Here is a 17,297-nt window from a genome sequence, read left to right on the forward strand (position 1 = left end):
ATGCTGGAACCTATTCTCTGGAAACTTCTCTCTCACCAGAATGTGTCCTGTGTCCTTTGGGCTATACTATGTTTAGCATTTATGTGGTGCCTGGTTGTGCATGGCATTGTAAAGATTTTTTGGAGGTGGGATATACTCCTGATGTAATCTACCAGATCCCCTGTGATTATGTAGCACAGACAAGGAGGAAGCTAATCAACAGGTTGCAAGAACACAAACAAGCGGTCAGACAAGGAGATCCAAACTCATTGCTAGCCTCATATTGCAATGAAAAAGGACCTACATTCAATTTTGGGCTACTAAGATTTTTGGCTGAGCAGGTACAAAAATAGCCAGGGAAATGATTGAAGCCTGGAAAACAAGCCCCTCATCACTGAACAGGAATGCTAATTTACCACCAATTTATCAGGTACTTTATGAGGTGAGGACTTATCAGCATAAGAAATAGCCAACAACTAAATAGCCATCCATCAACACTCCAATCAACAACTAAAAAGCCACACACAACCAGGCACCACATAAGTATTGTGCATAGTATAGCCTAAAGCACACATTTTGTGCGAGAGAAGTTTTGAGAAGTTCCCTGAGGATATGCTCCAGCACGAGTCTGAAAGCTCGGAAGACTAAATCTCTCATACTGGTGACTGACCCACATTGGATCCTGCAACATTGTTCCAGAACATGTATTTTTGCCTTCATTCATGAAATTTAGATATTGTTACTTTACAATAGAAAAATTTAAGTATCAATAGGTTTGGTCTAAAAATTAATCTGTATGCTACCACATATATAAATAAAATTATAATTGTATATGATTATATAAAATTATATATTATTACTTTGAAAATTAAATATACCTTATTCTATAGTGATTCTAAGAGACAGCAAATTCTGGTATTCTCTGATGAATTTTATGTTGCAAAATCTCCATCGTTCATTCATATATTTATTGAGATTCTGAACCTTTCACAAAATTTATCTACTATTTTGTCTTGTTATAAAGATAGAATTCACATTTCTAAAGATTTATTGTAAATGGACAATTGTTGCAGGCAATTTTTAAAAGAAATATTTTTTTTTCTTCAGTAATTGAATATTTCAGGTAAAGAGATTGCATGATTTTTATAAATCTTTATAGCTGTGTCTTCTGTGATCCCATAGGAATTTACTAACTATCTGCAAAAACATGATGAAGTCTTGATGGAACTTGAGAAAGCAACTAAGCGTATTAAGAAACTGGAAATTGTTTATAAAGAATTTGAACTCCAAAGAGTTTGCTATTTGCCTCTTAACACTTTCCTGCTCAAGCCTATCCACCGGATAATGTACTACAAGCTGATCTTGGGAAGACTGTGTAAACACTATCCATCTGATCATCGAGACTACATTGATTGCAGGAGTGAGTAATAGATTAAGCAAATGGTTACAAAGCATCTAGCTGACATTTTTTGTTTTCTTATTTTATGTTGCTAACTGATATTGAGTTGGTGAAATGATATGGCTACAGAATTAGTTCATTCAGTTTTGTCTGAATCTCTTGAGTAAAAAGTAATAAAATACATTTTAACACCTTCCTCACAGTCACCCATTTTTAGTCATCTGTTTGGATCACTGCAATGTGCTCTACGTGGGGAAGCCACAATTGGTACAGAATGCAGCAGCTCACACAGTTTTGGTGCCCAGTAGGTCACCCAGTAATATCACTGCTATGTGAACTCCATTGACTTCCAGTTGCTTTCGGGGTGCAATTCAAGGTGCTGATTATCACCTTTAAAGTCCTACATGGCACAGGGCCAGCTTACTTCTGGAACTGCCTCTCTGTGAGGGTATCTGCCCATCCTACTAGGTTAAATATGATGTGTGTGATCCAGGTTCTCTCCCTTGAATTTTGCATTTTGATGGGACCTTGAAAGCATGCCTTCTCAGTGGCTAACTTGGTCCTTTGCAACAGCCTCCCTCCCTAGATCAGGGGGATTCTAACCCTTTTGGTCTTCCGGAGCACAGTGAAAACCTGTCCCCGCCCCCCCTTCCCCCCCCCCCATAGCATTGGACTAAGATAGTGTTGGTGAACCTTTTCGGCACCGAGTGCCGGAATGGGACCACGCACACACATGTGCCAGAAACTAGAAGAGCAGCCATCTGGCGCGCATGCGCATGCTAGGAACATGATCTTCTGATTTCCAGCACACGCATGCGCACTGGCCAGCTGGTCTCCATGCACACATGTGTGCCAGAAACCAGAAGACCAGGTGGCCGGTGCACATGCGTGCACCGGAAATCAGAAGAGCAGCCACCCAGTGCGCGCATGTGCACTGGGTGGCTGCTCTTCCAGTTTCCGGCACTCCCATGCATGTGAAGAAAAGCTGGCCGGTGCGCTGGAACCCAGAAAAGCAACGGGTGACGGCTCGCGTGCCCAGAGAGATGGCTCTCCGTGCCACTTTTAGCACACGTGCCATAGGTTTGCCATCACGGGACTAGGATGAGAGTTGAGCTGTAAGAATATTTGGTCTGGCATCTGGAGATGATTGTTTTTAATTATGATTTATGGATTGTGTGCCACCGAGAGTCATTATATAAGATAGAGTGCATGCATTTGGGTATGCAGGAAAAATAATTAAGTAGTTAAATTATATAATATCTCAGCATTATGTTTCTCAATAATCCTCACAGGTTTTATAGGTTTGTATGTTTAATTCAGAGAAAATTTGAATTTTTAAAAATAGATCTACTAATGATAAGCTGTAAATTCATCCTTGATGTTCTGATTGTTTGCCCTTGACTGGGACATTTTTTGGGTAATTCTCTAGATGCACTGAAGGAAATCGCAGATATGACATCGCAACTTCAAAACAGTTTGATCCGGTTGGAGAATTTCCAGAAGCTAATAGAGCTACAGCATGATCTTCTTGGCACTGATAATCTCATAGCACCTGGAAGGGTAATCAGTTCCTTCTGTGTTAAAGTCTTCTTTGTTTTTATACAGTATTTTAAATTGGTTTGCTGCTTACCACTTATATCCTATATCCTTCTTTTAGGCATTTGTTGTGTTACTTTAGAGTTTTTGAAATTATACTTACATGTACCTTCTAAAATATGTTTCTAACACATTTTAAGTTTATTCAAATTGCATATGATTGAACAGAAAAAAATCTGTTATCAAAATTAAAAAAATTCAAAGGCTTGGCCATAATATGTAGCCATTCTTAGTGATACCAGAATGTTCAGAAGCCAATTTGCTAAAAGCAAACAATTTTAAACGGCCTGCTCCATTTGTGCAAACAATGGGTGCACGTGCAAAACACACACACACACACACACACACACACCGCTGCCGCTGCCACGGCTGCCAGTCCACAGAGCCAGAAAGGTTGGGGATCCTGTTTTAGATAACAAATTTGGCATTGATATGTCCATTCCATCTTCATCCTTGCATTCCATATAGTAAGCCAATGTAGTGTAGTGGAAAGATTCAGATTCTCATCCTCAGTCACAGAAATTTAGTGAGTGATTTTGGACCAATCCTTCTCTCTCAACGGTACCTTCTTCACAGGGTTGTTACTATAGGACAGTGGTTCCCAATGTGGGGCCCACACCCCGCAGGGGGGCAATTTGATTTTTAATGGGGGCAATTGGAACCTTGTGTATACCTAGTTACTGACCTTTTAGGCTTCCTAAAAGCCTAAAAGGTGAGTAGGAGTTCACTTTTTGAATAGTAAGAATTATATGTCATGGGGGGGTGGGAGATCAGTATTTTAGAGATGCTTAGGTGGGGCATGGCCAAAAAAAGGTTGGGAACCACTGCTATAGGAGAAACAGGAAGCACCAATGCTGTGTGTGAGTGAAAGAAGGCATATAAACCTACATAAATAGATCTTGCCTGCCAGTCAATCATACCAGAATGGCCACCTGTAAACGGAAACTGTATCTTTCAGAGGTGGCTCTCAACAAAACCCACATCAGTTTATTTACCTCACAGGAAACTAAGTATTCCCCAACATTTTGTAGCAGTGGTAGAAAAGATCTCTCTGTGATGCAAGTAGCAATTGAGACGGAAATTTCCATTGTTAAGCAGTGCTGTTATAAAGCACAATGTCATGTGACTGCATCACTTAGTGACAGCAATTGTTGCAATCCCCTGTTGTTATTGTTAAGCAAGGCTTGTGAGTCATCTCCTTGCAACTTCCTTGGGTTCCGTAGATGGGTGGGTGGGGAAGAGCTGCCCAAGTAGATTATAAACGTCCCTGCTGTGGCTTCCCCATTGACTTTTTTTGTGGAAGGTCAACAGGGCAGGTCGCAAATTGCAGTACACATGACCATGGGACGCTACAACTGTCATAAGTACAAACTGGTTGCCAAGCATCCAGATAGTGATCGTATGACTCTGGGAGTATTGAGATGGCTGGAATTTCGAGGATCAATTGTAACTACCACTAGTTCAGCACTGTGTAACTTTGAATTGTTATTGAATCAATCATTGTTATTCGAGGACTATTGGAGCCAACTTTTCTTGTTCAACTGTTCCACAGGAATTTATTCGAGAGGGTTGTTTGTACAAACTTACCAAAAAGGGCTTACAGCAAAGGATGTTCTTTCTGGTGAGTTGATATCTTTGCTCAAGGCTGTCGCAAAACACAACTGTAATCAGAGGTTGTTTTTAAAAGACAGAAAAGTTTGACAAACAAAAATGCCTGTCTCAGTTTTCAGATATGTTGCTGTATACAAGTAAAGGTGTAACAGGGACCAATCAGTTCAAAATACGAGGACACCTCCCGCTGCATGGGATGCTGGTAAGTAGCTCTTCATACAGCTGCCAAACATTAAGATAGTATGATCTCTCTCCTCTTAATTTACACATTTTCCTTATAATTAACTATTAAACTATTATGTTTAACTATTAGTAAAAATAACAAAGGTGGAATATAAACAAATGAGATAAATAAAGCAATAACCATTGTCAATTGGATATTCCTTGTGGCTCTGAATTTTTTTTAGATGTTCTTATAATTTTTGTATGAAATAGAAGAGCAAACTCTGTCAATTTTCTGGTGTCAGAACAATTAAGTAACTATGGATGAATTTATCATGATGCTGTTCTTTGTACACCTATGTGGATGTTGCAGTTTCTGTTACTCCCACAACTGGACACTGCATGCTCTTTTACTTTCCAATGAACTTTTTTCTATGTTTATGTTTGATTTTCAGCTGATAGTCCTGGATCCTCCGGTAAGTAGTAAGCAGGACAAATAGGACTGCTATGTTTAGACCTATTGAAGTGGCAATGTAATTGTAGCTACTAGTTTTACCCTTTAGAACAGAGGTCTCAAACTTTGGGCAACAGGCCAAGTATGTCATTCAATTCAGTCATTCATGAATCCTGCCTTGTTCTCATACAGCAGGAGAGCCAGAAGTAGGGCAACAGCTTATGAATCCTCCCTTAGTTTAACGAAGGAACATACTGTACATGGGACACATATTCACAGCTCTGGGGAAGCCAGGCAAAGGACTGACAGCCTGGGGCTGGCTGTAGTTGGAGCAAGAGGAGAAGGTGCTTTTGCTGCTCAGTGCAAAAGCCAGATGTCTCTTATCCAGAATGAATGTCAATCTCCTGTCATGATTGTTCTTGTGTACCTTTAAACCTCCTACTGTTCCTGTGTAACCCTAACCTCAGTTGCTTAGGTTCATTGCAATGCACATGCAGTTGTTGTATCACACCACATTTTTCACACCTTGTTTGTCACCAGGAAAATGATCAGGTTCTTTTGTCATTAGCTGAGGTCAGCACCACTACTCAGAAAGGTATGAGACCACATTGTTGGCTGATTTATTACTAATCAGTCAGCAGTAGCAATAGAACTGAAAAGCAACAGATATAGGAATGTGTAGTTTTGTGATTCTCTGCAACAGTCTTTTTGATGCTGCTTAGAGGCTTTTGTATCATTGTAGGAAAATGCTTTCTTATTGTGGATGTCAGGCTAATGAAACACAGTAATCCTCACGATGATAAGACTTTCTGTCAGCCTTACTAGATAGACCAGAAACAAAACCAGATGAGCTAATTGTACTTTATTAGAAAGTGACATTAACAGAAACTTGCAGGTCTGAAAGTACCTCTCTCCCCTATTCCCTTTCCTGTGAGCTAAGCTGCCCTTTATCTGACCAGTCCTTTGTCTGTATCTTGTTACCCTGTCTCCCAAGCTCATTCCCTCCTAACATTACAGTTTGAGACCCTCAATTAGAAGGTAAATGGCGATGAAATTAACCGCTTTTAAAAAATAGCTGATAGGTAGATTGTCACAATTTTCATGCCATTTCTTTTAATTCAGAACACATGCCAATGTCCATTGAGTGACCAGGCATGTTTCTGTTATTACAGGTGGAAGAGAGTGAAAATGAATGGTCTGTCCCTCATTGCTTCACGATCTATTCAGCTCAAAAAACTGTAGTAGTGGCAGCAAGGTAAGAAGTTGCTCAGTAGATTGTTGGTGGCAAGGAAGGGATATGTATGTTGATAGTTCCAAATGAATATGTATGCCTGCACAGAGAATACAGGCATACCATCCCAACTCTGTTACAGATTATGCAAAGAAGACTCAGATTTCATGCTTCTCCAAGTTATGGCAGTGGAAGCATTGAGACAAAGTTTCTACCTGGAGGAAAATCCTGAGAAATAAATTGCATCCTGCACCTTAAATTTTGAGATTTGCTAATATGATTATTGTTTCTTCTCTTCCTTTTGTTACCTCAGTTTTCAAAAGAATTGGAAAAAATATTGAGATGTGTAGTAGTGTTTCAAAGTAGGATTTTTAATAGTTATATTTGAGTATAAAATGATTATGGCAAGATTCTGGAGTGGTCAGGATGTTAGCAGTATTCCAGTATTCTTTCTTTTCTATGAAAAGGGAGGAAAGTGTTCTATATATTGAATAATAAGCGGTGTTTCTTTTAAATATAAAATACATTACAATTTATCTATGAACACATGATGCTTAAGATTTTATCTGTGCTTCTCAGCACTCGTCTGGAAATGGGAAAATGGTTGGAGGATTTGAATATGGCAATTGAAATGGCCAAGAAAACGGTTGAGAAATCGGGCATGTTCCTTGAAAATTCTCTATCCAACCGTTCTAACAGTAAGTAGTACCATGTTTGTGATTTACGATAGTACACTGCCTGCTTTCTTAGGACAGCAATAATATGACTACAATAATAACAACCAAAAACATTTTGGCTAAGTAAACTATACCCTCTCAGACGCTCCTGATAATGTCAATCTTGACAAATAAGAACTTTCCACTGTTAAATATTGGTAATGAATTTTGTGATATGTGATCTTTTTTCTCCATTATTTGTAATAAAGGAAGCTATCCTTTGAACCCAGTTTTACAGTAGCCACAAAATAGATTTTTAAGAGTTGTATACTCCTGATTGACTTATTTTATAGGTATGAGATCCCATATGACATCTCAAGAACTATAGTATTGTTATATAATGTCTATGTATACTTTCCTCACTGAAAATCTGATCCAGCCAAGTTGGTTACAAAGTTGTGGCTTCCTCTATAATAACAGTAAAGTATCATCGGTTTCAAAACGTTCTGGACTGCAAAGGTCATGGATGCTAGAAACAGAGTTAACTGATGAATAACACCTTTGAGAGAGACCTACTTAAGAGATTCTTGTCACTATCATTACCCATGTACCACAGTCTCTTAAATGTTTGCTCCCTTCTCCTCCTTCAGGATCCTCAGATGAGGTTTCTCTAGAGCAGGAGTCGGAAGAGGACATTCATTCTTCTCGTAGCTCCCTGGACAGGCAGAGCCACCACCGGGCCAACACTACCATACATGTCTGTTGGTACCGCAATACCAGTGTCTCCATGACTGATCACAGTGTGGCCGTCGAGGTACCCAGCAGCAGTTCACACATCACTTTCACTTACCACTCTATCTTGGTTGCTGGTTTCTCTAACTCTATACATGCATTTACTTTTAACCTTCATCCTCTTCATTGCCTTCAGTAATTTCAATGGCCATATGAAAAAAAAAATTAATGATTGCAATATGATTTTTGTGGTGTGTGTACCTCTGCATGTTCCATTACAAAGTAGTGCTTTGAGGAAAGATTTTAAAATGAAAACAAATAAGGAAAGCTGGTAAAGTCCGGCCTCTAGAATTATTTCCAACTCTTTAATAGTGGTTTTATTCCGAGTCATTTCTTTAAGGGGAAGGGCCTTATATTGGAACAGTTAATAACATTGAGGTTACTGCTTTCCTATCTCTCCTTTGGGGAGAATTTTTTTCTTTGTACCCTCTTTCCCATTTTTAATTATGTCCTTTCTTAGAGTGATTTCTTCCCCTAGATTAAATTTCTTCTCATTGTGTTCAGCTTCTGGAGAGTTATGGCACTGGCAAGCAGACATACTCTGGAGCTTTTTCACATAAATTTGCCCTATCATTTCATTTAATTGAAAAGAATAAAAAAAAGCATTTCCATTATTTATAGTCCCAGAAGTATCTCTTCTGTCATTTGCTTGTGCTTGGACTATGGACAAACACAGATTTGCAAGATGTCCTATTCTCATAAAATGTAGGATGTTTGTATACAACTTTGTGTTGGCTTTGTAATTTTAATGGAACAGCTACAGTGGATTTGATAATTGATTGACAGCATTCACTCAAGAAGAATAGGAATATAAATAGCAATAAATGTAGATCAGTGTTTTCAACCATGGAAACTTTAAGATGTGTGGACTTCAACTCCCAGAATTCCCCAGCCAGCATGAATAAGTAGTCATTTAGCCTTCACTGCCCACTGTGAAGGAAATCGGCTTTCTGACTGTGGAACCATAAATGTATGATCATGTTCACTCACTAATTCTAACTAACATTTTGCTTTGGTAAAGGCATTAATCTTCTTTTCTTATTAAAACCTTGTGATCTCTTTGCACTGCTGATTTTAAGACCATCATCCATGAGCCTCACACATCTTCAAATCATTTATTTTTACTTTTTACTTTTCATGCTATTTTAATGATCTTTTCAGATACCACCCTTATTTATTCTTTTTTTTTCTTCCCTTTTCTGCCTTGCACCTCCTTCCTCTGCTCAGTTTGCTGCTCTGTTGCTGTTTCTCCAGAGCTTCCTCCTCGCTATTTATTGGGCCAGACTCATCGGCCTAACACAATCACCCATGTTTGCTGGTATCGGAACCAGAGCCTATCCCTGTCTGATTATCTATGCATGATTCAGGTAAACTGCTTCTTTCGGTCTTAACAGGCAGATATATTTTTACACCACCATTATTCTCTCTCTTTCTCTGAAACACTTTACTAGTATGAAGCAACAAAAGATCTAGCATATTGAGCCAATGGTAAGAAATCATTTGTTATGCAAAAAACAGAGCAATTAATCTGTTTTGTTGATTATATGCACATTTACACACTTGCTCACATGCTTTGCCATTTTTTTATTTTTTCCCTGCAGTCCTCCAGATGTTCAGTTACATCTGCCACCAGTATAGCATATTGGGTACTGGCAATTATAATTCAGCAATGCCAGATTCCAGAAAACTGCTTTAGATATATTTAATTTATACTGTAATTTTGTCCCTAACAAACTAGACTTCTTTTCCAATGGTGCTTTGGGGAGTGGTGTAAATTACTCTGCATAGCTTTGCTTTCTATTTCTTTTATTCTGTGTTTTTTCTCAATCTATTTACCATATTGTCTCCTTACCCAGATTCTGTTTAGTTCTTTGCATGATGTGAGAACTAAGAGGCTGGGGGGAAAGATTTAATTGGAAAAACCAGGGTTAGAGATTGTTTGAATAACTTCAGCAGTGATTACTTAGTTGGGATTGTCATTGGTTATTATTCTATCCTGGCTAAGGAGGAAATTCATAATACATCTACCAGGGAAGGCTTATTTTCAGGGGGAGGCCGATTGGGCTTATTATCAGGGGATGTCTTATTTTTGGGGAAACAGGGTAGATATTGGGAAGGTATTCATATATACACTTTTTAATATGAATATTACAACTAATATTAATAGTAATATACCTTAGAGTGATCTTTCCCAACGTGACACCCTCCAGTTACACTTGAGATGTTGAACTACAATGAGATGGCTGGGAATTCTGAGATTTCTAGTTCAGTACATCCATAGGAATGAAGTTGGGCAAGACAGACGTAGTCTGTTTTGTCATTCTTCAAAATTAGACTCAATCCTGAGTGGTGTGGTGGCTTTGTGGTGAAGACACCTTCCTCCCACTCAGAAGATTGAAAGTTGAATCCTAGGTAGTGGCAGGTGTTTCTCTCTGAGGGTGCAAAGAAAAGGTATCTGCTGGAAACTCCACATAGGCAGGAAGGGCATCTGGCCAGTAAATGCTCAGCTCCATTCAATCACCCCAACTCTATCCCAAATTAAGGGATTACAGGATCGTAAAAAGGCAAAAAAATCAGCCCACATCTTATCTTTCATGCATTTCTCCCTACAAATATCTCAACAGTAGAAGCTAATAGATGTAAGCAGAAAGAAGCAGCCTTGCGAACGAAAAAATTGGTGATACAAAAATCAACTGTTCACAATGAATGTTATGTAATATTTCTTGGCCTAGGAGAATCGGCCTCAAGAATAGCAATTTGTTTTTAAACTACTACAAGGCACATCAATAGACTTTTACTGTGGTATCTCACAATATTATTTCTCCTTCTCCTTTATAGAACCAACTATCAGGATATCTGCTGAGGAAGTTCAAAAATAGTAATGGTTGGCAGAAGCTGTGGGTTGTTTTTACAAATTTCTGTCTGTTCTTTTACAAAACACACCAGGTAAGATAAAAGTTGCACATTTTCAAGATGGAAGTATGGAATGCTAGAGGGAGGACTTGGTGACCCATATAACATAATGATCATCCATGAATGCACATAGTTCTGGGCCTTAATGGGTGATCATTATAGTTCTGTAAACAATTTTGCAGTTTTTGACAAGCAATTCTGATCCATATGTCATTTAAGGGTACTCATTCAGCCACTAACTCAATTTCCTAGCCATCTGAAGTGTTCTTATGGCCAACCATTTTCTACACATTACTTCCTCCAGTGTAAATGTCATTTATTTAGCTGTGACTCTGGGCAGTGCACAAAGAACTAAAACCAGCCCCAAACATAATGTATCAAATGGAAAATACTAATGTTATGCTGCATTGCATTATTACAAGAATTAGGTTCTTGGATAGAGGATCTTCATGTGTATAAAGGCCAACACCAACTAAAGAACTGGCAGCAGTGATTTAATATTTTTGTGTTTATAATAATAGTGAGCACTGCAACATAACTCCCTAGACTTAACAATTGTTGGTAAGAATGATGAAAAAGTTTGAATGCTGGACACGGCAATACCTGGAAACAGCTGAATACAAGCGAAACACTGATAACCATACCAAAAAATCTTGGACATTGACAAAATTTCCATCTGTCTGTTGCAAAAGACAAACACTGTTTGGATTTGTGCATATACTATCTGTTACAACATCCTAGGTTCTTGGGAAGAACATGATGTGTCTGAAGGCCAATAACAGCTAAAAAACTGGAAGTGTGACTTCACATTGTCATGAACAGAGAATAATAATATCAAACAACATGTGCTTATCCTGGATCCTCAGGGTGGACTTGATAAGGGGATAAAAATATGAAATCCTGTCTAAACATCTGGATGACTATGCAACCAACCATAACAGTTGCCGGTATTTAAAAAGATTCCAAATTTAATCCAAAACGAAGAGCACAGCAGAGCAGTTGATTTTATTTCATTCAGTTCAATTTCTATGCTGCCCACAGCTGCCCTGATTATACAGGGAATGGCAAATATTTGCACAAAAGTGTTGCATTTGTAGTTTTGGTCCTTTTTTGAAGTTGTGAAAGTTGTGTAGTTTTACCATGTGAAACATCCAGCAACATACAGTGGGGTAAAAGTTTCAGTCTCCATGGCTATGTTAGACTATAACCCAGTGGTGAAATTCAAATTTTTTTACTATCGGTTCTGTGGACATGACTTGGTGGGTGTGGTGTGGCTTGGTGAGCGTGGCTTGGTGGGCATGGCAGGGGAAGGATACTGCAAAATCTCCATTCCCACCCCACTCCAGGGGAAAGATATTGCAAAATCTCCATTCCCAACCCACTCTAGGGCCATCCAGAGGTAGTATTTGCCGATTCTCCAAACTACTCAAAATTTCTCCTACCGGTTCTCCAAACTATTCCAAATTTCCACGACCGGTTCTCCAGAACCTGTCAGTGCCTGCTGGATTTCACCCCTGCTATAACCCCATGAACAATGAAGTATTCTTATATGTGGATATGTAACTGGTGATTGCCTTAAAATTTAATATATACATGGAAGGCCTATTCAAAGAACTGGAGTTTCCAACTTAATTAGACTGGTCTTTCCAAATATGGTACAAAACTCATACCTCATGACCAAAATAGCTTGTTCTATTTTTCTCCCCCTTCCCTTTCCAGTAATATAGCCCAGATAAGTCCTGTAGCCTTCCAAATATCCCTCAAGTATGATTACAATCAGCTTCCAGCAGCTTAGCCAATGGTGAGGTATGATGGCAGTTATCATTGTGGAATCACACATTATCTCATGATTTAGAATGATGGCAATCTATTAGCTAATTTTATATTCTGTGGATTTTTTCCCCATGGACTAATTTGGTTATCTGTATTTATCTGTAGTTAAGAGATTTAGATATACCTTTCATATGCATTCTTTAAATGATGTGGCATTATTTTATGTATAACTTTATAAATTATTCTAGATAATTTTAAATTTAAATTTAAAGAGTAGCATAGAATCACCAAAATAAATAAATAAATAATTTCCAGGATGATTATCCACTGGCGAGTTTACCACTTATTGGTTACACAATCAACATGCCCACAGAGGCAGATGGCATTCAGAAAGATTATGTCTTCAAGCTGCAGTTTAAGTCTCATGTCTACTTCTTCAGGGCTGAGAGCAAGTATACTTTTGAAAGGTAAGTATGTACTTTAATCAAAATCTATTCAAGGAACTGATTATCCCAAGTTGTTATTTTAGGAGTACCTGTATATTAGTCTGGTAACCCAGTAAGAAGTCCATTTGTCTTTAAGAAATGAGTCCTGCTTTATACAGCAATTTTGATCATCATTGAAGAGAAATATATAAAAGATGTGATATTCCGCTGGTGCAAATTTGGTCTGAATCCAATAAATGCAGAAATGTTCTATGCAGATGTAGAAATTGAATAAATGCACATTGTCAAAACATATAGGAGCAGTTTAATACGTATTAATAGTAAACTTTATTACATTCTATGACCAAAGTACTGTACATACATACATACATGCATATGTATTTATGTACTGTATATGTACATAAAATTCTACATTATTAATAACAGTTAAAAGAAATTAAAAGAAAAAAAGGTGGGGGAAAAGATAAAATATTGAAAGTATTAAATAAATGCAATTTTCTTGGACAATATGTGCTTGGTAATATGAAATCGTAAAAGCATTGAGAGCCAGTATAAAAATTAGATTAGTTTAAAAAAAAATATTCTGTATGTGGTATTCTCCAAATATTCTCCAACTTAGGACCTCTTTTTAATATGACTTAATATGCACTTTAGAATGGTGAGTAGCTACGGTATTATTAATCTCTTGTTCATAAATAATACTGCCAGTAATTGTCTGTAGAGATTCTCAGTCATCCAGGTCATGGTTGTCCGAAAGGCTTTTTTTCTTTTGAAGATGTTTAGTTTCTCATCCAAGAAGCTCTGTCAGGATAGTGGGAAATGGAAGGATTTATATTCCTTGTAGACAGCTGGTAATTTGCATCCTTTTAAAGCAGGGCTGTCAAACTCATGTCATGTGATGTATCATGACTTTCCCGTCCTTCACTAAACCAGGCGTGGGCGTGGCCAGCGCGTGACGCATCCAGCCCTGTTTTAGAGGGTACTGCCATTAATAATAGAGGGTACTGCCTGGGTACTTTTAGAAATACTTCCATTAATATTCATCCTTGTATTCTCTATATTATGCTCTGCTCCTAGAAGTGAGCAGTTGTAACACTACTGTAGCTGTTCTTTTCAGTAAGGCAGTAAAAAAGGAAACACGATAATAATATCTAACACGATAATAGCTCTATGAAAAGCTACTACATAGTACAAGTCAAAACCCCTTCAAATGCTAATTAAATCTTTGGCTGTTGCTTTTCTCATCAGGTGGGTGGAAGTAATAAAGAGAGCCACAAGTTCTCCTGGAAGATCTAGCCTTCTGACCACAAAGGATGAAAAGGAAAGTAACATAAACTGAAAAAGATAGAGCTGGCTCTCTGTTGTAAATTATGTGCAACAATCTGGTGGAAGACAGGAGTCTGACTTTGGCAACAATCAAAGGAGATCTCTGTTACTCGATGTAGACGGTGGTCAATTTTACTGTAGTATGAAACAGGACTAAACTCCCACTGAACTCAAATCCAAAGAGAAAACATAGGTGCTGGATTTATATATGGCTCAATGTTGTTTCTATTTATATGAATAGAATAATTGGAAGTGTTTGGCTGGTCTGAAAACTTGTGATTTTGAATTGATTTCCTAGAACCCTTGAATGTTTAGTTTGTATTTAGTAACAATCTTTGTGCAACTTGCACATCAGATAAGGAAAACCCTCCCCCCATGTTTTGCAAGCTAGCTTTACATTGTTTATATGGTATTTCAAAGTAAAATGGAGAGTTCTAAAAATTGCCAGCAACATAAATTTTAATTTTCCAAAATTGATACAATGCTTTTTTGTAGAGGAAGCAAGCAAACTGATTGGAAATTTTGCTCAGAGCATGCAGTTAATTCTGATACAAAGGAAATCATGTCTGTATCACTGCAGTTAATATTTTGAGTTCCCTGTGTTCTAATAGTGTTCCCACTGGTTTCCTATATCTATGTGCTTCTCATGGCTTTTGAATAATGTTCTTCTATTTTCTTTCTCTCAGAGTTATAAATATGGACCCAACCCTATGGTGGAATAGGAAAGTCAGTTTAAAAAATAGCCTATTCCCTTTGCAGCAGAAATAAATGCCTGCCGCTGCATGTCCAAACAGAATCAATGAATTAAAAAAAAAAAAAATCTGAAGCAGCAGTAGAAGGCTGGGTGTTTATGACCACTAAGTATGGATAAATAATGAGGTACTAATGAATTTTTATTCAAAGGAATAAATAAATGCCAATGATTTACTATGTAAAACTGGAACAGGCATAACTTCAAATGTATACAACATTCTGTTCTTATGATGTTTCATTTAATTTAGATATCATATAGCTACAAGTCAGAAATAACAGATATCCCATTCACAGTTGTCTCCTGTAACTTAGTGCCATTGTCCTATGTCATGAAAGCAAAGTTGATGTGTCTGTCTATATCAGGGATGTCAAACTCACATTGTCACGGCAGCATTACATGACGTATTGGGACTTTTTCCCCTTTCGCTAAACTGGGCGTGGGCATGGCCAGCACATGACGCATCTGGCCCATGGGCCGGGAGTTTGACAGCCCTGGTCTATATGGTATGTTTCAGTGAAGATGGGGAAAAAACCTACCCTAGCAAGAAGGTTCCATGTTTCTTACATGGCACAGAGCCGCATATTGTCTTTGGGAAGCAGTGTAAAGTAGCTACAGAGGGCTGGTGTTAATACAGCTCTATTTCTGTTAGATTGAGCAACAATGTGGTGATGGGTGATGTACTGTAGGAGAAAGAGTGTGGGGTGAAATGTTATCTTAAACTTTGTATTTTGAAATGTGGGAGGCTGAAAATAGGACTTTACAAAAATTTTGATTCAGTTCATTACTCATGGAATTGATTCAAAAACTATATAAAATTAGGGTTTCTTTCCCATGGAGGGAAAATTCTGACATCTTTCTTGATGAGGAGCAAATTCCTAAAGATTTATTTAACATAATGGCCATTCATTACATCGTCTGTCTTTATTTATTAGTCTGTTTTTGGAAATAAACTATTATAGATCTCTTAAATATGTTTCACTCGTTATCAATCATGCGTAATCTCGGCTTTCTAATAGTTGATACAATTTCACGAATAATACACGACAACAGCAGACCCTATGGGGGCAGGGGTTGTTGGGTTTTTATTTATTTATTAAGGAAACTCATCAAAGTATATAAGCTACTTTCAAATTCACCATATTCTCTAGTAAACTTTAGCAAGGATTTAGTCACCTTCTCTCCCTGCACTTTCTCCTAACCATTCAATAAATTAAAATTAAAAAGACATTGTAACTTTTTTCCTCTGTGTTTGTGAATATCTGATGTTTTTCTAACTGTATATATGCTTGCGAGCTATCAAACTGCTCTAACATGCACATTCACCTTGGTGTTTAAAATTATGCTACTCTCTATATCCTTCTTTAAAGAGCCGAGGTGGTGCAGTGGTTAGAATGCAAGTTACTGCAAGTTACTTCTGCTGGCTGCTGGCTGCCTAGAATTTGGCAGTTCGAATCTCACCGGCTGAAGGCTGACTCAGCCTTCCATCCTTCTGAAGTCGGTAAAATGAGGACCCAGATTGTTGGAGGCAATATGCTGACTCTGTAAACCACTTAGAGAGGGCTGTAAAGCACTGTGAAGCAGTATATAAATCTAAGTGCTATTTGCTATTAAATATAAGGCTAAAAATATATTGTCCTTTCTCTCCCCCAATTGACACCTGAGGTATAGCAGTGAGTAGAAAAACTCCTATGGCACATCCTTTTCTTGACTTCGGCAGAGTTTTGCAGGTGGGATCTTCCATATCAGAGGCTCCAGCCCATCAAAGAAAAAAAAAAACTTCAGCCATGTATTTATTTATTTATTTATTTATTTTTATTTTATTGAATTTGTATACCCCCCTACTCCCGAAGGACTCAGGGCGGTGAACAGCCATAGAATAAAACATATAAATACAAAATTTAAAATAGATTAAAACGAATTAAATAAGTTGGCTGAACAAATTTAAAACCCCAATAATTTAAAACCAGATTTAAAATTTCCATTTAAAAGGGGAAACTTAGGTCAGGCCAGCTTGATGAAATAGGAAAGTCTTGAGCGCGCGACAGAAGGTACGCAGATCCGGGATCCTCCGTATCTCCGGGGGGAGCTCGTTCCAGATAGTAGGTGCCCCCACAGAGAAGGCTCTCCCACTGGGGGCCGCTAATCGACATTGTTTGGCCGACGGCACCTGGAGGAGCCCCTCTCTGTGGGAGCGTACTGGTCGGT

At 38.1% G+C, this 17,297-nt stretch overlaps 1 protein-coding gene across 1 annotated transcript in view; it reads left to right on the forward strand.

Moving 5' to 3' along the window:
• The window catches only part of FARP2 (FERM, ARH/RhoGEF and pleckstrin domain protein 2), a 68,945-nt gene extending 52,931 nt beyond the window's left edge, over positions 1 to 16,014 (forward strand). Inside the window, exons 18-27 of the mRNA XM_070945382.1 lie at positions 1,162 to 1,399; positions 2,808 to 2,938; positions 4,527 to 4,595; positions 4,698 to 4,787; positions 6,374 to 6,456; positions 7,012 to 7,130; positions 7,739 to 7,902; positions 10,719 to 10,826; positions 12,882 to 13,033; positions 14,261 to 16,014. Coding sequence (XP_070801483.1) covers positions 1,162 to 1,399; positions 2,808 to 2,938; positions 4,527 to 4,595; positions 4,698 to 4,787; positions 6,374 to 6,456; positions 7,012 to 7,130; positions 7,739 to 7,902; positions 10,719 to 10,826; positions 12,882 to 13,033; positions 14,261 to 14,351 — 1,245 coding nt within the window. The 3' untranslated portion in view covers positions 14,352 to 16,014. The remainder of the gene's footprint in view (positions 1 to 1,161; positions 1,400 to 2,807; positions 2,939 to 4,526; positions 4,596 to 4,697; positions 4,788 to 6,373; positions 6,457 to 7,011; positions 7,131 to 7,738; positions 7,903 to 10,718; positions 10,827 to 12,881; positions 13,034 to 14,260) is intronic.
• Positions 16,015 to 17,297: the final 1,283 nt, after the last annotated feature.

Source organism: Pituophis catenifer, unplaced genomic scaffold (genome assembly GCF_029215685.1).
Source record: "Pituophis catenifer annectens isolate HBS135680 unplaced genomic scaffold, rPitCat1.0.hap2 SCAF_6, whole genome shotgun sequence".
Taxonomy (NCBI): domain Eukaryota; kingdom Metazoa; phylum Chordata; class Lepidosauria; order Squamata; family Colubridae; genus Pituophis; species Pituophis catenifer.